The sequence below is a fragment of the Montipora foliosa genome, chromosome 1 (assembly GCF_036669935.1).
Source record: "Montipora foliosa isolate CH-2021 chromosome 1, ASM3666993v2, whole genome shotgun sequence".
NCBI classification, from domain to species: domain Eukaryota; kingdom Metazoa; phylum Cnidaria; class Anthozoa; order Scleractinia; family Acroporidae; genus Montipora; species Montipora foliosa.
In genome coordinates, this window is record NC_090869.1 from 62449571 (window position 1) to 62475238 (window position 25668).

At 38.0% G+C, this 25668-nt stretch overlaps 1 protein-coding gene across 1 annotated transcript in view; it reads right to left on the reverse strand.

The window, feature by feature from the left end:
* Positions 1–21373, reverse strand: part of LOC138003989 (kinesin-like protein KIF21A) — a 67071-nt gene extending 45698 nt beyond the window's left edge. The window contains exons 1-14 of the mRNA XM_068850347.1: positions 20955–21373; positions 20636–20815; positions 20434–20476; positions 15494–15676; positions 13923–13970; positions 11118–11210; positions 9892–10014; positions 8555–8722; positions 7445–7560; positions 6413–6515; positions 4410–4502; positions 2596–2678; positions 1571–1668; positions 1381–1444 (exon numbers count right to left, since the gene is read on the reverse strand). Of these exons, the coding sequence (XP_068706448.1) occupies positions 1381–1444; positions 1571–1668; positions 2596–2678; positions 4410–4502; positions 6413–6515; positions 7445–7560; positions 8555–8722; positions 9892–10014; positions 11118–11210; positions 13923–13970; positions 15494–15676; positions 20434–20476; positions 20636–20815; positions 20955–20989 (1430 nt within the window). The 5' untranslated portion in view covers positions 20990–21373. The remainder of the gene's footprint in view (positions 1–1380; positions 1445–1570; positions 1669–2595; positions 2679–4409; positions 4503–6412; positions 6516–7444; positions 7561–8554; positions 8723–9891; positions 10015–11117; positions 11211–13922; positions 13971–15493; positions 15677–20433; positions 20477–20635; positions 20816–20954) is intronic.
* Between the last annotated feature and the right edge of the window lie 4295 nt (positions 21374–25668).

Below are 25668 nucleotides of genomic sequence, written 5' to 3' on the forward strand. Positions count from 1 at the left end.
TGCAAACTTCGTATTGTTTGGTTTATGAGTTTTGTTTTGTTTGTCATGTGAGAAATTATAAGTCAAGGACCAATTAAACCTTGCACATTTTCACATCGTCCGTAAGTTATTTTCAAAGATTGACTTCTGCTTCTGTGATGTTGTGCTTATCCTCTAAAGCCCTTTATCGTTGAACAACGAAACGGGTTAGTTTGAGGTTTACATGTTCGATTTTCTGAGAACTTTTTCGAAACTCAAGGACAAAATGTCCGCATATACAACAACTGCTGAACCACAAAACTATTAAGTGCTTGAGGCCCTAATTTTTTTGTGTATCCACATTTACAGAAATCAAAGAATACAAGATTAGTGTCCCAGTAACATTGAACAAAGAAATTAAGAAATTGCTTTTTTTGCCATCAAAAATGGGGGGTCGACCTATGCACAGGTAAATACATTAAGTCTGGCCAGTTTCAGCCGGTTTGGATGTCAATTCGTTAAAATGGTCCAGTTGGTTGAGAACTGGACTACTGCACCAACAATCAGAGCCCCAAAAATCCTTGTGTAGAAAGTGCTGCCATTCTAATTTGATCAACAAAGAGTTCAACTTTTAAATCTAATTGGCCAAGGAAAATAAAATCATCTCTTGTTCATAAAAATTAATGTGCTGAACAATAGAAAACAGACACTATTTACAAGAGTAGGGCACAGAATTTCCACTATCATGGTCTCTGCAGGTCACGCTAAACTAACTAGATCCCCGATCTGTTGTGTGGTCAGCTCCACTATGGTACTCTTGAATGATTAACAATAGCAGGATGAATTACATGGCTGCTTATGCCTAGCAGGGCTTGAAATTGCGACCAATACAGTCGCATTTGCAACTGAATTTTTTCCCTTTGCGACTAAAATATCTGGAGAAGTCGCAAATTTGCCACTTGTTTTCATCTTCGTTCTTTCGAAACAAAAGGGTTAGCAGTTGCCACATTGCTGCTCTTTTTACTAAAATAAATGAAGAATTGACAAAATTATTTTGTTTCTGGCCTCGAGATTTCTTTCAATCTGAAGATAGCATAATTGTAGCGTAATTTCACTGCGATGTTACGTGCACAATTCCATTCCTTCAATATCATTCGCCATTTTCAGCGGTTTCTTTCGACACAAGTATTGTGGGCTCACGTTTTGTTTTGCTACACCGCTGACAACAAAATGTTGCGCATTAATTTTGCGACTAAATTTTCGTATTTTGTTGCAACATTGCGACTGGATTTTTTTCATTAATTTCAAGCCCTGCCTAGTGACATGATTGAATGTGACCTGGAAAAACGTTTATGCTCAGAAAAGTCTAACTATGACTCTGTAGGCAGTTAGCATGTTAGGTGGGTTAAACATGAACCTCACCTGAGCTCTTCAATTTCTTTTAGATACTTTTGAATAAGATCCTCCACCCCTCCATTCACATTACCTTAAAACCAGAGCACACACAAAGAAATTAATCCATTGATTTTTCAAATTTTGATGGCATTTCTCACTCAGTAAGATTAGCACTCTTGGATGGCGTTATTAAAATAATAATTATTCATCATCATACCGTCTACTGATGCAAGCACTTGTGATGAGATTAAATCTGTTATTCTGGATGACTGTGTGTCGATTGTTTGCTGCAGAGCCTTGATGCGTACACGAAGTCTAAAAGATTTAAGTCACAAAATACAATATATAAGTAACAAATATACAAAAATACTATATAAATAATATGACCCTGGCAAACAACCTCTCTGACAGCGTTAAGGAATGAAGATCACAAAGGGCACTTCCTGATGATATCGACACATAACATGTCTCTGGCAGCTACTATGGTCAATGTATGATCACGGGCCAAGCACAGCATCACAGCTACATGTAGATGTCGTTATCCGGGAGTTGCATTTGACAAGGGAAGAAAACCAGAGTACCTGGAGAAAAACCGTCATGTCCAGTTAGGGTTGACATTCAGCCCACCAACTATCATGGAGTTGGAAGGTGTGGCTGGTCACCGCAGTGACAGCCTGTCTCCCTTGGGCATACAGAATGGGGTACTTCCACCCTGCTTCAGTCCTGCTCAACAGGACTTACATGTAAGCGGGGCAAACAGACTGGAACCAGTGTTACCCTTTGGCCAAGCTTCACCATCTAAGGTTAACCTAGCCTATAGTTACATGTACATGATTGTACTTGAGGCTGCCTCACAGAATTCCAAAATTATTCAAAAAAATAACTAAAATTAATATCAATTTACAATTAAATTAGGATCTGATGGGTCTGGAGGCTTTTTAAATTAATTTTTATCGAGCTGGTAAAAACATTAAAATGATATCATTGTTTTTACAACAAAATAATGACCAAAACAAAAATCTGATAGAGCCAATGTGGATTTTTCAGGGGAGTGGAACACTGGACCAAGCAGAAAACCTCTCAGAGCAAAGTTCAGAACTACTGTAACTGAACATGGCAAAATTCTGAGTTTCCACAGTGATTTTAACAATCAGCATACAGATCAACAAGACAGCACTGGCTTCACAAGGAGTATAATGTACACTGTAGTTTTCACAGCAACAATTAGCTTTGGTTTCTTACTTGTCATTCTCAGTTTTTAGCATGACATTCTCATGAGAAACATCACTAACTTGACCATCCTCAACACCAGATATTCTTTTTCCCTGCAGGACAAATTTAAAAAGAAAGCAAAGCTGAATAATAGACATCTCACTATAGACTTAACTGATTAGAGTGTAATGTGAAGTGCTAAGTTTCTACCTCACATGAACCATGTTAGCGTTAGCCTTACTAATGGAAATGGGCCCTCACAAGGACAGAGAAAAACTCTGACCAGGGTGGGAATTGAACCCACGACCTTCGAGTTAGATCATCGCTGCTCTACTGACTGAGCTACAAGGTTAGAGGAGAGCAGGCCGTTCAATTCCCACCCTGGTCAGAGTTTTTCTCTGTCCTTGTGTGGGCCCATTTCCATTAGTAGGGCTAACGCTCACATGGTTCGTAAGGGGTAGAAACTTAGCACCTCACATTATACTCTAATCAGTTAAGTCTGTTCAAATATAAGTGCTACATGTTCAACGTTTGCAAAAACATAATCCTTCCTTGTACTCAGACATCTCACTATAGATGAGGAAATATACAGTACAGACGTGTTTTAGTATCTGAATTAATGAGCAAAAAGTGTGCAGAGCTATTGACAATTTACCCTGCGAGCAGAGTCTCTTTGATCTTCCAAGATAAGTCGGGGAGAGGAAGAAGACTCAACATTCTTTGATTTGCCGCTCATCCAAAGAAATGCACGAGTCAGTCCAATTTTAAAGTATGATTCCTTGGTTGCCGTGTGTTTGCCAGAGTTGTTCGAAAATATCCTGCCTGTTCATTTTGGGGTTATGGGGTTACCGATCACACGTGACTGACACCAAATACACTTGAATTTTTAACGCATGCTGAATACGAATGTTGAGGTCGCTGGCGGAGTCTTCTTCCTCTTCCTGACTTATCTAGGAAGATCGAAGAGACTCTTCTCGCAGGGTATTGACAATAATTATTATTATTGTGCAAGGATAATGAACTTAAATATTCATTACTATTAGTACTCTTTAGGGAGGTGGGATGGCCTTGTGGTTAGTGTGCTTGACTCCAGATCGAGTGGTCCGGGTTCGGGTCCTGGCGGGGGACATTGTGTTGTGTTCTTGGGCAAGACACTTTACTTCCATGGTGCCTCTCTCCACCCAGGTGTATAAATGGGTACCAGCGAAATACTGGGGGTAACCCTGCGATGGACTGGCATCCCATCCAGGGGGAGTAAAAAAACTTCCCGTCGCTTCATGCCACAGAAACCGTGATAAGCTTCGGCTCTGATGGGCCACTCGGCTCGTAAACAGACTTTTATTAGTACTCTTTACAAAACTACTGTTATTGACCTTTTGTGTACATGTATTTTGATTGTTTTGTCAAACCACGGAAAAATAACAAATGTACATGCATATAACTCTTGAAAAGAACTGTTGTTGGTCAAACCCAAGCATCAATAACTCTAAGAAGGAAGCAGAGAGATGTCTCTGATTGCCTAATCTTTTTGTACACAACTGACAACTATGATTGTTTGGAAAGTGAGACAAGGTTTACTGCTTTAACCCATTGACTCCTGGGAGTTTGTTTGTTTGTTTGTTTGTTGTTTATTTATTATTATTTACACAGATTTTACTCTAATGCCAGATGATCTACTTGTCAACTGGGGGCATTCTGAGGCACCCAAGGAATGAATTGGTTAAATTTGGCTGCCATGCGTTGAAATAAAAAAAGAATTGCCTTTCCGCAATTACACATAAATCACTTCAATGATACAAAAATGTCTCACAGAAAAAGTATGATCAAACTGTTAATTAAGATACCTGTTTAAACTCCATCAATTCCATTGTGAGCTTTTGAATCTCAAGTCTCAAGGAAGAAATTTGTTTACTGGTTTTATCTTGATTCACAACCACCTAAATAAGAAAACAGAGTGTGAACTTAATAAAAGACAATTATTTCACTTCAACATTCCCAAAAATGCTTAGCTTTACTGGAAGAAAAAACTGGTAAGTAAAGGCTTTTAGTCCAGTCAAAATGGTTTGGAGTGGTAGGCAAGATGGCTTGAGTGTTAGGCACCTGGGGGCCACCGTTTCTCATACATGTAAGTCCCGAAACTTTACGGCCATTTTCGGGTGTCACAATTCCTTTTGTATCTCAAGAACGGAGAGGATTTAATTCGTCAAACTTCACAGTTATTTTTCTTTTTGTTACTTTTAAAACATGTTAAAAGATCGGCTTTCCAAAACAAGCGGTTCGCATTTTCAAAAATGGCTTTTCAGAACTTTCAAGAAACGGGCCCCTGGTTTCTCCGGCGACCTTACATCTTATACACCAAGCTTTAATACAACCCCACTTTGACTACTGTAGCGCTGAACCTGTGGGGTTACTTTACGAGACAAGCTGCAAAAATTGCAGAATAGAGCAGCCCACATTTTAACCTTCCCTAATTATGACGTTAATGCTGGCCAATTGCTGGAAATCCTGGGGTGGAAAAATCTTGATCGCCAGCGAAACATACAAAAGGCCACCAAGTATTCAAATGCCTACATGGGTTACCTCCGGACTATTTAGCATCAAAATTTTCTGAACGAAATACAAGCAACAATTTGAGGGACTCAAACTTAATGTTCGATTGCCACGCACACATTATTTCAAAAATAGTTTTAGTTATAGTGGCGCCACACTGTGGAATCGCCTTCCTTATGAGGCTAGGTACGCGGAATCCCTCAGGTCGGTCAAACGCGAAACTAGTACTAGGCATCTGGCCTTGCCCTGTAGGGCGGTCCAGGGCATGCTCTCCCGAAATAATAATTATTTTGAAAATTTTGGCTTCAAATGGTTGCACGTGGTGCATTTTAGGGGTAAACTCAGCCCCTCTTTTTCAGCTTACAGATAACACTAATCAAGAGCTTTTTTCCTCGAATGCCAGTTATTTTCTACCAGTAGCTTTATTGGGAAAGGAAAAGATATTTAAGCATAAGCCAAAAATGTAATGTGTGAGAAACGTGACCATTTGCAGTAAACGGTCTTAATAGTCAAAATAATACAAAGAAAGTCCTTATGAAATTGACAATTTTAATCAAACTCTTCAAATCCTTAGAAATACATTGTATAAATGCAAAACTAAAGGTTTTTAGAAATTTCTAGAGAAACAGTGGAATCGTCTCCACAAGTTCGATTAGACGCCATCTTGTTTGTAACTGCAAGCCAGGTGATCTGGTGACGTAATTCGGAGGACTGGAGAGAAAAATTTTAACGCCGTATCCCACATCTGCATGCGGCCTTACTTTCGAATTCAACATGGCAGAGGCGAGGTTAGAGCTCGTCAGGTCTACTTGAATGTTCATTCAGTAACAGGAAATGTCGTAGACACGGAATGATCTGTTGAGTTCTGGCGATGGAAATATTACAGGAAGTTTGGAAACAACACCTAAGGCCGCGCACGGTTGTGGGATACGGAATTAAAATGTTTCTTCCCAGTCCTCCAAATTACGTCACCAGATCACCTGGAGAGCTCTTGACCACTGACAGCTCATGTGGCTCATTTTCCATGTCATTTTCAAGGCTTTCCTAGGCCCCAGTAGCCCCACCGTTCAGCATGCAAGATTCAGTTCGTGTCAAAAATTTTCTCGAATTTTCAGCTCAATTCATCAAAAGAAGTTACGTTCATACACATTTTGTGGTTACAATTAATTTGGGTCTGGTAGAGACCTCGCATTAAATATTTGCTACCAGTAACTTAGTAGACGGCAAAATCAACTCCTGCCCACACATTTTGACTAGGCTGAAAGGGCTTAATTACACTGTACAATAAATTAGTTACCTTGTTCTTGATATTTCTAGCTCGGTTGGCATATTTAAGGGTATTAAGCGTTTCCATGAAGTCTCGATCAGATGGTGATACGCATGCAATCATCAAAGTTCGACTAACCGGAAAATATAAAAAAGAACAAGAATATTGATGCATCATAAAATAACGGGAACATCAACTTCAAAATATGAATTTGAGCTATCCTTAAAACTTTACAAATACATCTTGAAAACGTTGTTCAAAGGGGGCATTGTTAAGCCTAGGAACAGCCTTTAAGTAAAGAATGAGACAGGTGTCTTGAAAATGAAGGCCTAAAGACCCCAAAAACTCAAAAACAAAGAAGGTAAACCCAAAACCCTCAATTTGGATAACCCTAGGCCTAAAGTTGGTTTTTAGGTCTAGGGTTAGCGAGAATTGAGGGTTTTGGGTTACTTTCTTTGTTTTTAAGTTTTCTGGGTCTCAGGGTCTTAAGGTCTTTGTTTTCAAGACACCTGAATGAGACTGCAAGTGTTACAGTAAATCTGCGCTGATATTATGATTTTATGTTGTTATTTTTAGGTGTATGGTACCAATTAACTGACCCCGTGTACATGTTGATCCATTGTCTTTTGTCTAATAAAACTATTGTGTTTTATTATCCATCTGTATTAGTTATTGTTCAGAGAACGTACAAAACAAGTGCAAAAATTCCACATTATTTGTACAGTATAGCACTGGCTTGACTAGTTGAGGTGCTGATGTTTGCCTAGTGCTTGTCACGTACAATCACATGTTCTTGGTTGTTTGCAATTCACTTGCGAAAGATATTGTGCAAAAACAGTAGGATCATATAGCATATTGGACAGTTGAGTGTGTAGCATCATGGAATATTTTTACCTGTGTCTTGCTTTATGACTTGCCCTACAGGCTTGCTAAAATACAGAGAGACTCATACAAATATCCCATGGTACTACACACTAAAACATGCAATAAGATATTAATGTACCATTCCCACAACCCCTAACATCTGCATAAAAGTGCCTAACGCTGTTTCAAAAACTGCACCTGTTACCACCCAGAGAATCTTGTAATAATCTGGTCAGTTTGGAGTCTCTGTATGGCACATGACTTCCTTTCTTCATGACATCTCCAAGTGCACTGATCACATTTCCAAGGGCAAGCTATGTAAGGGATAATTCTGGAGGTTAGACATTGTAAAACATTTATAACAGAAACTGCACATTGTAAATGTACTGACGAAGGGCTAACGCTCGAAACGTCAGCTTTTAGAATCTCTGTACGGTGGCCAATTTACATTATCAACTCCGTTGATAAAACCAAATTTTTGTATACTATTTCCCCACCGACGCAGCACCACAGTTTCTTTAGGAACTACCCCCTTCATTCATTGGCTGGGCTAAAGTTCAGGTCACTTGATACAAGTCATTGTTTTACCTATATTAAAACAACCCAAAACCTTTCAAATTGACTAACCTTGGGCCTCATGAGGCCAATATTTAGCATTAGTAAAGTTTTGGTAATGAGGGACCCGTAAAAAGTGACCTGTGCTTTAGACCCATCCTGACCAAGCAAACACCAAAAATTTCTTGACTGCAGTCAATTAGCATGTTTTGTCAACTAAAATGGAAAAGGTTCTCTGGACTTGAATATGTTTTACGACGATAATGCAATGGATGAGAAACAAAATCAATAAGTACTTTATGTACATACAAGGACAGCATCTACATATTAATCAGGGGTTTCATTAGAAGTCAGTCACTGGCAGTACATCACCGTCTTTTGTCAGAAATTTGCCACTCACCGCCGGCTACTCTGCCCTGATTTTCATTCAAACTCTTGTAAAAGACAAGAGTGGCCGCCTCTTGCATTGATTAGGCCAGACATGTACTTTAAAGTTCTTGAAGCCCCTGATTAATGTTCCATCAAATTGCAATGTGTCCAATCAAAACACCGATTTCATGGTGTCAAGCCCTTTGTAATTCAGAAACCATGCCACAAGAATGATCGGTTCTGGCACACCATACTACAAAAAAATTATTGTTAAAAGTGATGACCATGTGCACCTTTGGTTCAGGACTCCGTGTGTCCCATGAATCTTACACACATTGGCAAACGACATGTAATTAATGCATTGTGCTGAGGCAACCCACTTACCAGTCCACAGTTGATTGAAATGCCTTCTTTTGCTCGGTCTCCCGTAGCACCAGTTCGCTTGAGTCGCTCAGAGCCAGCAAGATCCACAAAGTTGAACTTTGCAGTTAGCATCTCGTATTCATAGTTATTGATGTTATCGGAGGATGTCTTTTCCTCATCATCTCCAAGCTGAGGGAACAACACAATTCTATTGTGAGTTGTAGCTGTTAAGTTAAATGAATTAAATGAAGATCTCTAGACACCATATGTACCAATATGCAATTACTGAGCTTCAGAAACAGGCAGGATCCCCAGCCCTACATGTACACAATCTTTAAGCTCAGGGTGAACGTAAAAATTAATAGTTTTGGTTAACAAAAGCGTTTTTTGCTCAATCCAAGGTGAGCAATCTGAGTTGATCCAGTCTAACAGTTGTACCTGCCACTTCACAAACTGATGCCGCATTAATAAAGGTTGAGAGGAATGATGACAGATTACAGTACAATTCACAAAGATAGTTGGATACCAGTGACTTCAGCGAATCAATGGTATTAGTCAGAATTCCTTTACTCTTTACTTGTTTATCCAGCACTTGGCTAAGTAGCCTGACTTCTGGCTGTTATACACAATAATTATTGTGGTCTCATTCACACACAAGCCCTTCCAGCTAATCCTGCCAAGCTGACCACATACTGGAAAGGTCAGACCACAACACCAGGAACACTGTCCCCTACTCTTTTCGAATAGTGTTTGGGATCTTTAACGTCCCACAGACTTACTGAACAAGGGCTGTGAGATGGGACCTCCAGCTTATCGTTCTTATCCGAGAAGACTTGAAAGTCTAACCATTTGCAGATGTAGTTACAAAGGCAGCACTTTCTCCTCAATTATTTAAAGACCCTGAGTGTTGGTCCGGCCGGAGTTGAACTCACGACCTCCCGCGTGACAGCCCGGTGCTCAACCGAGCCACTGGTGCGCTGTGTACCATAAGGGACCATTTATTATTGATGCCAGGGGTGGGGGCTGAGAAGATCCATCAGAAAGCAAAACAAACCATTTTGACCCCTTTAACGCCCGATGACCCATCTAAACTTGTTTTTAAAAAAAAGAACCCCCCCAAAAAAAACAGACAAACAAACAAATGAAAACAAAACAACAAAAAAAACAGGCATACTCATTCAACCAATACTTGTTTACTAATCAATCTAAAAATCTGTTAGTGAGAACAAAGATACATTTCCTCGATACCATGACTGTTATTTTTTGCATTAGCTTTAAACTGCAATGCATGAACTGTTATCCTTTCAGAGTCTCATAACCGTGTATCATTAGTGCACTTAAATAATACTATCAATTACCTTTACAACTCTTTGTTGTTTGACATGTATTGTAAATATAGCATGCGACCTTGAGGACTGTGCATTCATGTTTGTGCTGGCTGTGGTGCGAGAGAGAGCTCCTTGTTGCAAACAATTGAGGGTCTAGCAGAAAAAAAACATCTCAGTCATGTGACTGTGGGAAATGATATTTATAGTATGCATTTAAGCTTACCTCTGCCATGGGTCGAAATTCACTTTGGTCTGACCGCACTCTTCAAACCGCATGCCCCATGATATGTTTACTGAGTGTGACTTGAGCCCACTGTGTCCTGCACATTCCTTTACGGTAATTCCGCTGTTGTTAAGTGAGCCCACACAACGTTAAATATTATGTGAGCATTCAGTTGCTAAGTAACCACTGCGCATACTCAACACAATGAGTTTCGACTCATGGTAGAGGTCTCTTTTCCCGTACTCGTCAGACCAGAGAAAAAGACATCTGCTAGCAGGGAAGCCCCCCAGCCAACAGGGCTTAACTTTACTGACAATCACAAGCACGTGGCTAATTACTATATGCGACTATGATGACGATGAAACTGAGATCAATTTGTAATGTAGTTCTCCACAAGCATCCCACATACTATGGAAGATTTTTAACTACATTTATAGGACTGACAGATGAGTTTAAATTCACCCTGGAAATTGCTCCTTGATCAATCACATCAAACATGAAACCAAAAAATTTTTGGTTATTCAATAATCCTTTATTTCAGAACAAATTCTCTTTGTCTTTGACTCAAAAGAAATGTTACCTCTCTAACTCAGGATCCAATTCTACAGCAGTAGCTAAAATGTAGTTGCCAATGATAATCCTCGTAATAAACCATTTTACAGTACTGTTGTAACTAAGTTACCTGGCCTAAGAATGGAAGCGAGGCTACCGGTGAGCCTGTTTTTATACAAAACTTTGTGCTTTTCTAACGTTAATCCTTTGACTCCCAACCCGGCCTGAACCGGCCATACTCAGTATACATTTTACTCTGCCTAATGCAGATTGTAATTACCAATGGGAAACCACTGGGGGTCAATAGGTTAATGTAGACTAATATTAGAATTACAATAACACAATTTACATGATCAAAGCAGTGGGGTCTGTATCAATGTCATTGGCAGCCTATAGCTAGCAGCCATTCAAAGGCTAGGTCACTGAACAAACAACTGTAAAATGGCCTATTTGAGTTTCATGGCTTTAAGATGAAGCTTACATCTTGTGTTGAGTTCACTGGCTTCATTGTCACACCCAAAGTATAAATATGTCCATTTGCATCTTCATGAATTTTGGCATTGCTTTTGCGACTCTATGAAATAAAACAGATGAGTAGCACAATCATGATGTACATTTGGGAAACCAGTATCTTGAACGAACACTTCAGGCCATATCTCCGCTGGTAAAAAGTGCTAGCCACTCACATTTCGCAGATATGCTTCTTACATATTAAGTAACATTTACTGTGTAGATTAGCGAAATCGGTCGCTCAAGTTTAGAATAAACGGATTCGGTTGTCCACTTTGGGGACAAAAAATGGCGCGTCACGCGTAACACGCAAACTAGTAAGACGAGCACAACAAGGTTCTTCAGACGGCTTGTACTTTATTCCTCACAACGAAATCGACAACATATTTCACATAAACAATGTTGCAACCAGTAAATAAAAAAAATGTGGTTAATTTCTCACCAATGACGGAGAAAAGAGGCCGAAAAGCACAACAGTCTTGAGCGTCACGCTCCTAAAATCTTCAGTGCTGTTTTGCAATTTGCGTCTGTAACCCACGGATGTTTTGTGGTTAGGCAGAATAAAATATGGTTCGAGAATGCTCATTTGTGGTAGTTGCTTTGGAGAAAGTTTTACCAAAAATTTCTCAGCACACGAGAAGCCAGAGCATTTTTTCTCAATCTGAAACACTTTGTCCGCCATTACAATTTGCCTTAGAGCCAAAGCACAGCTTCGCAAAATGTCCTCTGTATCTTGCTTGTCCGAGCTCACATTACAAAACCCAAAGAAAAACAGAATGCTCATCTCATGTACAAATTACATGCCAAAGCTCAGAAAGAAACAATTCAAATTGTGAAAGAACGAGACCTCTTTGTGAGTCTGAAACACTTCTTGACGTTCAGAGGTTGACAAAGCGAATTTAGAGCGTGAAAGAACCAAAAGTTTCTCCTTGCAGATCCGCCATTACGTTTCGAAACGTTCCCTCAGAGCAAGCTTTGCTACCAGGCCTTGACTTGTTTTTATCCAGTTAAACCAGTTTTTTCTGGACTTCAGCCCATTTTGCCCTGTTTTTTGCAATCCATGTGGAACATTTCGCCGGAATTTCTCAATTGCGAATCAAGCGAAGCATATAATCAACTCTGAAATTAACATTTCTGTAATGTCAAAGTTAAAAATGAGAATATTTCGGGTTATTTAACAAAATTTTTTAGGGTAATCTAGGCAAAATGAGGAAATTACCATGCCTGCAAGGGGTCATGGGTAAATTTAAAATTGCTTAATTTTGATCCATCAGTACAAAAAATTTCATTTAACATTAAGATATCAGCTTAAGAGGCTATTTGATTTTGTCAGGTTTCTTTTCATCCAATTTTATGGCAGCATGAAAAATTTTGTTAAATTTCACTATGTTACACAAATGTACATCGTGATTGTGCTACTCATCACAACAAGTTTTGAAATAGACCATAATATTTTTTATGCATGGTGACAAAGAAAGGCTGACAACTGGCAATATCGCCAGCTACTTTCAGAGATCTTCAGGATCTAACACAAACTCATGTAACACTCTGGAAACCTGATTACAGTGCGACGTGCCTTACCGTGGCCACCGAACAACGTTTTTACAAATTGTCAGCCAATCAGGACGTGTGAATTTGATTGACAGTCACACCTCCTTGTACAGTTTTAAGTTGAACACCGTTGCATGGGTTGTGGAGTTGACGTATATACATTTAATTGTCAAATGTGAAAGTTTGTTGGGTGGCCACAGTAAGGCGCGTTGCACTGTAACAAGGTTACTTGCAATGTGGCTCCAGAAAATATCCATACCCCCAACGGAAGGTCACTGAAAATTCCCCGTGGGAGAGGGGATGAGAACCAAAAAATCTGAGGGGAAGGCAAGGCTGTTGCCTAACAGGAGCCCGGTAGCCTGGGGCTCCCAAAGAATAGCTCTGGGCTCCTTAATTTTTCACAGCAACACCTTTCACTTCATATGTTGGGCTCCTAAGTTCTTAGCGTTTAGCTCTGAGGGCCCCTTTAAAATTTTCTTAGGCAGCAGCCTTGGGAAGGGGGGCCCACATCTAACTATTTTTTTCCAAACAGGAAGAAACATGTTTAAAAACCTGCGCATTTTTCATTGATGATCAAGAAACAAAGAGAAGCAAATAAATCTCTTAGACTCCATTCAGTTTTCACCAGGAACATGTTTCTGTTATTGTTTCAGCTTTTGGTGCGAGTTTGCTGCAATCCAAAGAGGATGAAACTGGAAACAGCAAGTCACCAATAAACTAGTTTAAAAAGTTCATAACTCTAGAATTATTTCAGAAACGATACAGAAACATATTATTTTGTAGTTAAAAATTTTCCTTGGTTAAGAATTCTTCGAACTAGTTTGTTTTTCACTTTTCTTTGTTTCAGATTACGTTAATGTCTATAATACAAAAGATGAAATTTTTAGTTAACAACACTATTATTATTCCAGGAGCAAGCATTGGGTATGAGATGGTAAATAGCCAACAAGGCACATAGCACCGAGATAGCTATGACCAGTCTCATATCCAACAAGCACAAATGCAATAATATTTTTGTTTTATAAATTTTTATTAAATTCTGAATGCTTGGACAAATTAAAGGTAATCAGTTTCCAGCTTGGCAACACTTGACACAATTGGTTTCCATATTAGGTCATACAGCTAGTATATGAGCTGATGAATAAATTGAGTGAACCAATCAGAAAGCTACAAAATGCAATATCCGAGGCTGGAAATTTAATAAATTTTATACACTAACACTTACCTTGTTATTGTCAAAATCAAACAAATCCATAAGTTCTTCATTGTAAAGCTAAATAATGGAATTTAGACAGAAACAATGAGACGTACATGTACATGCACAAAAAGAAAACAAATGAAGTAAACAAATGATGCTTGGAAACATTTTTGCTTACAAGTTGTACAGTATAATACTGTAACAGTTGTGACTGCAAGGCCAAGTGACCAAGCCTATGAATGGCTGCGAGGCTGCCGGTGACCTTGCATTGATACAGACTTCACTGTTTTTATCATGTAAATTGTGTTGTTGTAATGCTAATTAGTCCATATTAACATTACAAAAGCGTGAAGGTTTGTATCAAAACAGGGTCACCGGCAGCCTTGCTTCCATTGCTAGGCTTGGTAACTTAGCCACAACTGTAAAATGGTCTGTTATGCAGATTGAGGCGGGTGTAATTTGACCAGGCCAAAGGTCATTGAAGAGATGTCCATTCTAAAACATATCAGCAAAAATCCATAAATTACATACCCCCAGAATGTCATATGAAAATTGAATTCAGAATATCAATAGCTCTCAAAAAAGAGTGATACTGTGTTCTAGTTGTTCCAAAACTCCACAGCTACAGTGCATTGTAATGTGAAGTCATTTGTGCATTATTTCCTATTACTGAACAATTATGATGTCACTTTTGTCTTTGTCTAGTTAGAGTTTTGGGAATGAGAGTCAATCAAAATGGAGAAATATTTGGCATGTATACTAAATAGAGGATAATGCGTGGAAATGAAGAGATACAAAATTTCCTTTGAGCATTAAATAAAATATTTTTGTAAAGAAACTTCACTTCGCCACGATCCTTACACTCTCGATTCCATTTCTTTCGTAAATTTGAATGAATGATGATCTTACAAACAACATAACATTGAGATTGGCGAGGTTTGCTAGAGTAAACATAACCACAAATAATGCTAGTAAGCACTAAAAGAATACAACGATAACTGGAATAAATTAGACATCACGTAAAGTACTTGACTTACATTTATTGGCGAAACGAAGAAAGAATAAAATAAAACTTGGAAAACAATTTACAAGGCTTAGCTCAAATCAGTTTTCAAAGGTCACATCGATGTATAAATTCACTCAAGCATGACCGAAGCTGTCAAAGCGTGCCACTTACGTATTCCCCAGGGGGCCACTTATGATGCAACAAGACACAGGAAGAAAAGCATTACATGTAAATTCAGGTACATGTATATCAAGTTCAGTTCACTTAGGAATCAACAATTTTTTCAACGCGAGAAGAGAAATTTCATATCACCACTTGAGCAATCATGTAATGTTATCTTTATTTTATAAGCACCAATGAAATACCAAAACATTTCACTTTCATATTTTTCTGTAGTCCTAACGTAGAAGGAAGCTGCAATTTATTACGTAACTATAGTAATGGTGATCTTTTCATGTGTGGAGATACCACGTTTTTCCGTGGTATTTTACTGGTATTCACAAAAAAAAGGATTATTTCTATTACTTGTTATCTCAAGGAAGTGCAAGAGTTATTAAAATCCCCCCACTGTTACTAGCTGACTAGTACATACCTCCATAAATTGAACTGTGACCTTGAAATCAGGCAAAGGTTCATTTCTCTGTTTTGCATCAGTTTTCCTTTTATCAATTCCTTCAAATAAATGTGCCACAGCTCGTGGAATGATACCCTCCTCTTCTTCCGGTGTGGCAACATCAAAGCCAGTCCCCATGGTATAAGTTTTGCCTGATCCTGTCTGCAAGATTGAAAGAAAATAAGAGGATACTGAATTGCGATAGTTATGGAGATAAATTTCTCGCCACAAATTGCCCCTCAACCAGATACCGTAACAATGTTATATGTTTCTAGTCACATACAGAAGTTTATTGATTTTATTATTAATTTTTCCCTCAGAGAATGCCATGTTAAGTTTCAGTTTAGTTTTCAATAATATTATTATTATTTAATAGTCAAACAGATTATTTATAAGCAGGACGTAAATGCAACAAGAACAGTATATTTACAACTTGAGAAACTAATGTACTTTAACACTCAACAAACTTCTTATGATACAACAGCTCAATTACTGTCTTTGAAAAATAAAAGAGGGTTGAAATATATTGTGTTGACAATATGGAATATTCATAATGCCATTTAAAATTTACCTATACAGTGGAATTAACGACTGATATTGATCCCAAAGTGGGAATCTATGGAAACACGATAGAGGACTTGAATTGGAGGGCTCTATACATAACCATAGTAACTGAATTAATTTTGTCAAATTCAATGATTGCTTAAATTTACGGTAATCATGGCAACACATGAAGCAGAAAAGTGAACCAAACTTCCAGAATAAAATGATGCAAATTACAACCAAAAACTGATCCACCAAGATGAAAACAAAGGAAAAAGGAAGTTATTTTAATTGGGCCACCTCACTGTTGGCTAAGTATGAGACCATCATGTGGCAGGTTTTGGGTTCAATTTAACAAATTGATTTCAGTTTTTCATGCATCTGTCCTGTTATTGACCATGAATTTTGTCGTAACATTGTCAAAGTAGCTGTAGATCCACGAGGCTATAGCCGAGTTGATCTGCAGACTACTTTGACAATGGTATGACGAAATTCATTGTCAATTACAGGACAGACACATGAAAAACTGACATCAATTTGTTTTTTACAATAACAAAAAGGCAGGAGTCAAAATTAAGTCAAAACACAAAAAGAATGCGAAAGAAAAATCCGAGAAACTTCAATCTGATGCAAGCAATACACGACATCCTCACATAAATTATAAATTTAGGTGCCTGTCTGCTTATTGACAATAAAAGTTAACCAATGAGCGCACAAGAATTTTTGCAGCCATTTTAAAAATACCATTTTATAGTTCTGCGCTCAGTCAAAAGGCCTTTGAATAAAAACAAGGCTGGTGTTTACCTTACTTTGATACAAACCTCATTGTTTTTCTCATGTACATCATGTTGTTGTCATGTTAACGAGTTTTTATTAACACAAGAAAAGCAGTGAGGTTTTGCATCAAAACAAGATCAACTCCAGCGTTGTTTTTATTCAAGGGCCTGGTAACAGCACAGATATTTACAGCACGACCAATAGGCCATTTTTAAGTTGCTTGCTCAGTGACCTAGCCTATGAATGGCTGCGAGTCTGCCAGTGACCTTGTATTGATACAGACCTCACTGCTTTCCTCATGTAAATTGAGTTCATGTTTGCCTCAGCTTTAAAACGAGTCTGAGTGTGAAGTTTTTCTAAAGATAATTAGTTAAGAAATAAAAACATGTACCGTGTTTCTATCGAGTTATAGAAACACAAGTGAAAGTTTGGGAGAATGCGAAATGCTGTGGGAACACGAGCCACAGGCGAGTGTTTCCACAGCCTTTTTGAGTTCTCCCAAACTTTCACGAGTGTTTCTATAACTCAATAGAAACACGGAGTACATGTTTTCTATTTCTTTTAGAAAACAACGCAAGAGAAAAAGGAAAACAACTTCTTAACTCTAATTATCAAAATGTAAATTATCTTTGCTCGCGCCATCACTATGTCACCAGCTCGTGCTAGTTCTGTCTCCATCGAGTTATAGAAACATGATTTTTAACCATGCATGCGCGTATTTTCTTAGGACTGTTTTCTAATTTTCTTTCATATGTAAAGTAGAACTAATTACCATCACAAAAACCTTCGCACTTAGACTCTCTTTGAAGATGAGGCAGACATGAACTTTGAAGTGGCCTATTCTAATAATTATTAACCTACAGTAAAATAAGAAAAGCACAAAGGTTTGCAGGGTTCTCATTAAGTGCCGGCAGCCGGCTAAAAAACCGGCTACTTTAAATTTAGAGCTGTCTACTTTTCGGTCATAAACTTGCTATAAACAAGTGGCACTCGCTTCTCCCGCTGCCTACTTTTATATTTAAGCCGTCTACTCCAAAACTTATTGAGAACCCTGGGTTTGTATCACAACAGGAACATCAGCAGCCTCGCTTCTATTCTTAGGTAACTTAGCTACAACTATAAAATGGTCCATTCTAGACTAAGGGACTTTAAATAACTGAGGAGAAAATACTGCTTTTGCCATTACATCTGCGGACAGTTAACACTGGCAATCTCGGATAAGGATGACAAGCTACAACCCTACTTAGCTGTATGGTACCGTTAAAAACCCACAAACTGTCACACTTCTCACACTGGGTTGCCAAGATGCCTACGAAGGCGGCAAAAACACAAAAACTGCATACGCTAAGTGCACATGTCTCAAAGCCAGACATGAGCCATGACCCAGGCTCTCCAGAATGAGTAATCTGTTTCCTGCTGCTTTCATGCTTCAGCCAGCGGGAAATTCTAATTACAACACTGGGGGCACCTGTGAAACCTACTAGTGATTTCAGTAAGATTATAACAGCTGCCATTTGCACTTTTGTCCAGAAATGGACCTAATTAGATACACACCCAATTTTGACATCCAACATAAAGTGTCCCTTTATAAGACTAAGCCTTTAATAAGTTACCTATTTCCAACAATAAGGTCAAGTTAAAGGTTAGCGTTATTTTTAGCTTAGGGAATTTATCCTTATTTGAGGAGCAGCATTTTGGGGACACCTTGTGACATTACAATTATTATTGCCTGTATTCCGAGACACAAGCGATGTTGAAGATGGCGTCATTGGCTTTGTGACTGGTCAGTGTAAAATGCAGACTAAGGTTATAAATGTAACTGTTAAAAAAGCCCAAGCCCTTCAGAAGTTCTAATCTTAGACCTAATTAGGGTTTGGGCTTTCTCAACAGTTACATTGTAAACTTAGTCTGCATTCTACACTGACCACTTTGTGACACTTCCTGAAATCCGCAAGCAACTAATTAGGGCCATTTGTGCACTAAAATAGAAGTCCATCCACATACAGTTGAAAAGATCTTTGGATATTCGGTCTCAGAAAACAAAGTGCTCGATAAAATCCTTTACAATACCACTAGTAAAACTTGCAAAAACATTGAAAGATTAGGTGTTGTTTTCTCCTGGAAATTTGATCATAACATGTTACAACTGTAGTTATAAAATAGTCCTTGATTTCTTTGAAGGGTTCTAAGGGGGTATTCACATGAGACCAGGACAAACTCAGACCAGTACTATGAACTTGTACCACTATGAAATTTTTGCAGCTGTTTACATGAACCCAGGACCAAATGATATCTTTTGTCTAATAAACAAATCGCTGACCCAAAAACATACAGGAATGAAATTTCTGGACCTGGTATGAGATTTGTTGTCATTTACATGAAATCGGTACGAGCTAAGACTGGTAAGAGAATTTCTCGTCTCGGTCCAACAACCGAGACGAAGTCAGGCCGGTCTCATATAAGCACAAAAGAAGAAATGTATGGATGTCGATACAAACTCATGCTGGTCTGCCTTTGTCCCTGTCTCGTATAAATACCCCCTAAGTAACATACAAATTGTATAACATTATTATTTAAGACGGGAAATATGCAAGTATCAAATAAAAGAAAAAGCTATGATGTAGATAAAGTAACTTATTAAGGTCAGAACATGTGACTCCGATCTGTCTCAGTGTCTCAGGAAAAATGAAGTACATTTTGGTAGACCAAAGTACAAATTTTCATGCACATGCGAATAAAGGTCTTTTTTTTACAAAAATAGCAACTATGCAGTTTCTTTTTAAACTACCACAAAAATCAACACTGATTACAATGCAGAACGGCCTAGAAAATGGGGCTAAAACTGGTGTACTGCACATCTTTTGGTTAATGAGCAAAACGACATTACTGCCTTCAAATGACAAAAAAAAATTTAAAATAAACAAAAACAATATAAGTTGAGGACAAAACTACCAAATTTTTTTCCATGAACAGTTGCTTTGAAAAATTTGACAATCTGTGTGCAATATCACATCATGAGTATTTGATTTAGATCATGTATACACATCAAGGTACTCTATTCAATAATAATTAAATTTCCACTTTATGTATAACTTAATATCGTTACTGTCACATTTTTTCTTTTTCATTGCCATAGCAAGAGTATAAAAATGTCAATTTGCAAATTTTCTCTCCCAACGAGACATAGACACATACTGTATGGGCAAATTACATGTATAATCTATATTATTCTTCGATTAGTGAATTAGACCAAATACAAATCTCTTTTTCCGATAAGATGTACGCCAAGCACTTCGACGTGGAGACTTCTCAACTCGCAACACGAAAAATAAATGAAGGCAGATTGTACAAGATCTTCACATTGGTACCACATAAGAATTTGAATGTGATGTTTCGGTCCGTAAACTCCGATTGCACATAAAAAAACAGAAGAAATGAACCGTGGAAATTTTTAACAAGTAAATTAATTGAATACATGAACCTTAAATTTGCGACCGGAAAGTGGCTCTATGGTAACACTTCGTTAAGTTCAAATTCAGTTTGCTGCCGCGACATCGCATACAAATTCTCTCTGAACAAATTTAAGAATCATCTTTTACCTGTCCATATGCCAGAACGGTAGCATTGTATCCATCGAAACAGCTGCAAAATGCAAAAATACTTGATTTCACCACATTGAATTTTGAACGACAAAGCCATTGAGAGTATTGGCACGATTTCACGATAACGTCGACTGGGGATTATACTTGACGGGGGATGCAAAGGTTTTAAGTCGTAAAACGGAAATTTTATCAAACTCACCCTTCGACAAGTCCTTTAAGACACTGTTCATAGATCATAAACTGTTTGCTCTCAAAGTCAAAAACATGATCGAACGTAAAAGCCTTGTCTTTCCCGAGGATAACTTGCGGATGGCCTGCTGTAACGTAAGTACAAACTCGGCACATGTCGATTCGTTCGGCAGCACTCTGTGGGCGAATCCTACAAGAAGACAGCCAAAAGGCCAGAATTAATAAAAACCACGCTATATAGAACACTTAGCAGGGTGTCTATATATAGCTGCATCGAGTGGAAAATTAGAGTTTCCTCGATCCTGGTCACAAGAAACAAACAACCTCACCTCAGAGCAACGCGAACCGATGTCTCGTCTTCCATGATCTCAGATTTTCTTTAACTTAGAAAATCATATAAATTTAACAAAAACCAAGGCAGATTTCTGATTGAACCATGCACCGCAACGAAAGACTACTTTATTCATAGTCGATTTCGTCGGCGACGACACGATTTCTAATTTAAAACACTTCGTCTCGGAAGTTCTCCTTCAAAAAATCGCGCCGATTTGCTGTCGTTGAGAATAAAGGTTGTTCTGCTTTCAAGCCATAAGCTGTTGATATCAGTGATGATAGATGTACGGGTTCACTGCAACGAAGTCATTGTTAATACCAGCGAAATGGACAGGACAGGTAAATGGGTTCCGCGGCTTTACAATTTTTTTTTTTTACATAAACATGAATTAATTTGCATATCAGCATTTCCAATCCAAAATGGCCGCCAAGGGAATTATTGTTAATGTGGCATTATGGGATTGAAACTTGACAGATAAACCAATCAAGTTTCTTTATTCAAATTGGCACATTTTTGGCGGGTAACATAATGATGACGTCAAAACGTCTGGAAATGACCGGAAGATTCTTCACTGGCACAAAAATCAACACAACGTGACAATTTAGGATTTTGACCAATTTTCATTTTGTGTGGTGTCCGTCCATTAAAACAAAATAATCTGATCTGCTCCTTGTCACGTCGTGATCTCCTTCAATTATGTCAGGGATTTCAAGGCATTTCCTTTGGCAACTTTACGTACCGGTAATTGACTTGAAAACCTTTTCGATTTAATTCAAAATCAACTCAACGACGGCTAAAACAAATGTATATATATATTTTTTGGATTCCTTATAGAGCGAGAATAATTTTTTTAAACTTCAAAAAGGATGATAACTGAATAAGGCTTTCAATGTAAATAATTTATCATCCTGGCGTTGTTACTAACTCGATGAAGTATTGTGACTATTCAATAATTAACGAAGAAATCTTTTATCTACCACAAGGAGAGTTCATTATTTCTTTCATTTTGGCTTGTCTCTCATCTTGAAAAGGATATCTGTGAAAGCGTCGAAAATGGGTGAAACATTAAAAAAGAAACCAGCAAAAATAGCCTTTTTTTTCTAGCGTCGTGGCTTGGAAAACGAAATCTGCCTACCTGCAGTGACTATAAATTTTACCCGGACTTGATACATTTCCTTTTAACAATTATTTAAACGTTGTTTTTTATTTTCAAATCTCTTGTAAGCTGGGCAATATGCAGTAATATCCACATGCAGTTCCACCTGCGTATGCGCTAGCGCTGGAAATAAATTGAATGGTCTCGGATCTCCGTCATGTGCTTCTGAAACAAAAGATTATTCATTCATATTTATGACTTGTTTAAAGAACTCGACTTTCAACTTTCGAAACTAGTGGTACATGTTTAGAAAAGACTTTTTCCTTCCCTTGTACACATGCAAATTAGGAGTCGAAATGTCGAATGACCTATAGAATTCTGTCGTGCCCATAACATAGAATTTGTTTATTTTATGCACAACTGTGAAGGTTTCAAGCCTTAGTGGAGTTTTATAATATTTATTAGTATAAATACACAGGTGATTATACAAAATCGCGGGCTCTTATTGACTCGCTATTTCGGATTGTCAGCCGATAATCACCTCGACGGACAAAATGGCTACCAGTAGTCGTTTTTCAGGTTTTTCCACTGTAAGTGAAGATGATTTCGCGTTGAAATGTTTTTTTTTCTCTTATTATTATTATTATTATTATTATTATTATTATTATTATTATTATTATTATTATTATTATTACGGAGTGGGCACAACCAAGTCATTTGCCAGCACAGACAGAGAAAAAAGTTGTAAGTCCTGCCTGCACTACCAAAACTTTTATTATTTCAGTTTGCGCTGTACTCTAACTTTTGTGCATAAGTTGGGTTTTCTGTTGGTTTTTCGGGAAATTAATTTCAGTAATAAGACAGGTGTATAGTGATTTCATGTGAGAAGGACTGATCATCGCAATTACGCAAACGTCCCGTTCAAGAATGAATTTTTAAAAATTTTCAACTGTTTAAAATGCCTTCGTAACTGCGATCCTCTCGATCATTCCGAATCAATAGGAAAAGTTAATGGACCAAAAAGCTGTGAAAAAATTGCATCGGATTTGTTCCTTGAGAAAAACAACAGGCAAACTCGATGGAAAACACACCCGACTTACTTGTCTCTGTTTGATTGAAATTTCTCCATCTAGTCCTTCATCGCCAATCACTCAACGACAGCTTCGGTTGGACGATGTATGCTCATCGGATGTCTTTCTAGAAGGGATGTACAAACGTAGTCGTCGTCACAGTCACGAAAAATCGTTCATTCGTCAGCTCGAGCATTTTGTCCTGTTGATCGTTTTTACCACAGTGAGTTGTTAATTTTCACTGCAATCCTCTCTTCCCCTTCACGACAACCTGTCTTTCAAAATGCCACGAAACAAAAAAAGTAAACAGGGCAAAAACGAAAGATTTCATTTACTAATAGGTGCATTTCTTTTTCGTACAGGGTGAAATTACCACATGATAAAATGACTTTGAGGAGCACGGGGTTGGCTCACGGTGTGGAGAGCAATCACCTTCCGCCAATGTATTCCGCAGGGTTGGATATAACTTGATTCAGTGTCACTAGAATGTGGTTTGAGCTACAGTCTGTGACGAAATTCGTTTGAATAGTACACGACTAAACAGATCTGACGCTTTCGCAGCTCACTCTCCCCTCTCAATGTCACGGTTGTTTAACGCGTGTTTCTGAGCCCATTTGCCAAAACAACGTTGAGGGAGGGCAAGGTATTGTAAAGTGCTTCAACAATTTTGTCCGATACTGTAGTTATTAAGCGGGAATTACGTACATAACCCAGAAGTGTCGATCACTCTTATTTGGTCTATCAGTTTACGGTATTATCTAAATTAAGAATACAGATCCCATGCACCAAATAATGGCCAATCAGATGGGGCATAGTGACCGCAACTCTTCTGATTGGTCCGCAAGTCAGAGCCGCACGAGAGATCGCTCGTGTTACATGCGAAGTCGTTCGTCCATGGAACGAAATGCCGCTACTAGTTTGTTCCCGCAAAAATCTAGCAGTAACCGTTCTAAAACCAATATATTTACTTAATACCGTAAAGTGATGGGCCTTATTCCATCGCAGATCGTACACTTCTGGGTCTTCTGGAACTTGAATAAAAATGATTAATTTATCTAGCAAAGGGGAACAACATTACTTTACTATATGTGCCCCTCTCCTTTCCATATAATTTGACATCATGAACTTAATAATGTTTAGTACTCTGTAATCTCCGTATCTGTATGACATTTATATTTATATTTATTGTATTGTGGACTGGAGGAAATTAAAAAATAAAGAAAGCTTTGAACTTTCGGTTAGTTTGATCTTTATCTTCTCTTCCCAGAGGGGGCCGGGTTTCGTCAGGGTAATGTCATGAAAAACCATCATTATTATCACTTTGTCAGGCATTGTAGCGTATTTTGCGGGCTAAAATATATTTTTAGCCTGCGAAAGTATGAAATTGTGCAATTGTACAAATTAATCTCAACACTTATACAAATAAGCTTTATGGAACTTTCCTTTCATCCCTTACAATTTTTGAAAACTAAAATGGCAAGATTTTGTAACTTCTAGCCAGCTTCGCTTGACGGTGTATTTTCATTGAGGGAAAATAAATGCAATTGGATTTTTAAACACTCGTGTGACTGTTCAAACTTTAGTTTTTATTTTCTCAATGCCCTCCAAAGTGATAATAATAATAATAAGTTTATGTTCTTGGGCATAAATACGCCTTTTGGGCCCTTCTCAGAGCTCATTTTAACACACGCCTAACGGTTCGGGCTAAAGTGAGTCTGAGTCGGGCTCAAAACAAAATTTAAGTCCAAGAACATAAATTCTACTGTATTATTACTTCCTTTTTACAATCAATCAGTCAATCAATAACTTTATTAAAGTGTCAGGTAGATCTAGCTTACATATACGTAAACTAATTGGGGACACCGAACTCCTATAGCTAGTGAATTAAAGTTAAGAAAAAGCATGTAAATCTGATCCAAGCTGATCCAAAATGCTAATTATTAGTCAGTAATAAGTGTTAAAATTCGCTTTGTTTTAACCTTGCACCCTAAAAAATATCTTGACATATCAGTATCCCATAAATCCATGCTTCCTTAAAACCAAAGATTGACGACTAATTAATTCCCGGTGGTCGGAAAACGTCACACGGACTTCCCAACGCACAAACTACTTTTTTTTCTTCGAATTACTGCCTTTCTCACACTGAATTCGCAAAAAAAGCATCCCATATGTTGGTTCGGAACAAAACTTTGAAACCGCAAACGGAAGTGAAACAAATTGGAAATTTTTCTTTGGTCGCATTTATGCAGAACATTTTTAAATCCTTTCACGATTCCCGCGTGTTACTAGATGATAAACATGAACCCAAATCAAGCCTTTTCTGTCGCTATTGCGGTGTTGCTCTTTCAAATCATGAACGTAACGCACTCACGACAATTCCGTTCACAGCAGTATAATTTAAATTTAATAAGTCAAATATTTTATTTAATTACTTAGTGCTGTTAATGATAACAAGGTAAAAATTATGCAGTCAATGAGTTTTTTTAATGAACTGAAATACAACTTGCGCTAACAGTAACAGAATGAACAGGATTTAATTTGCG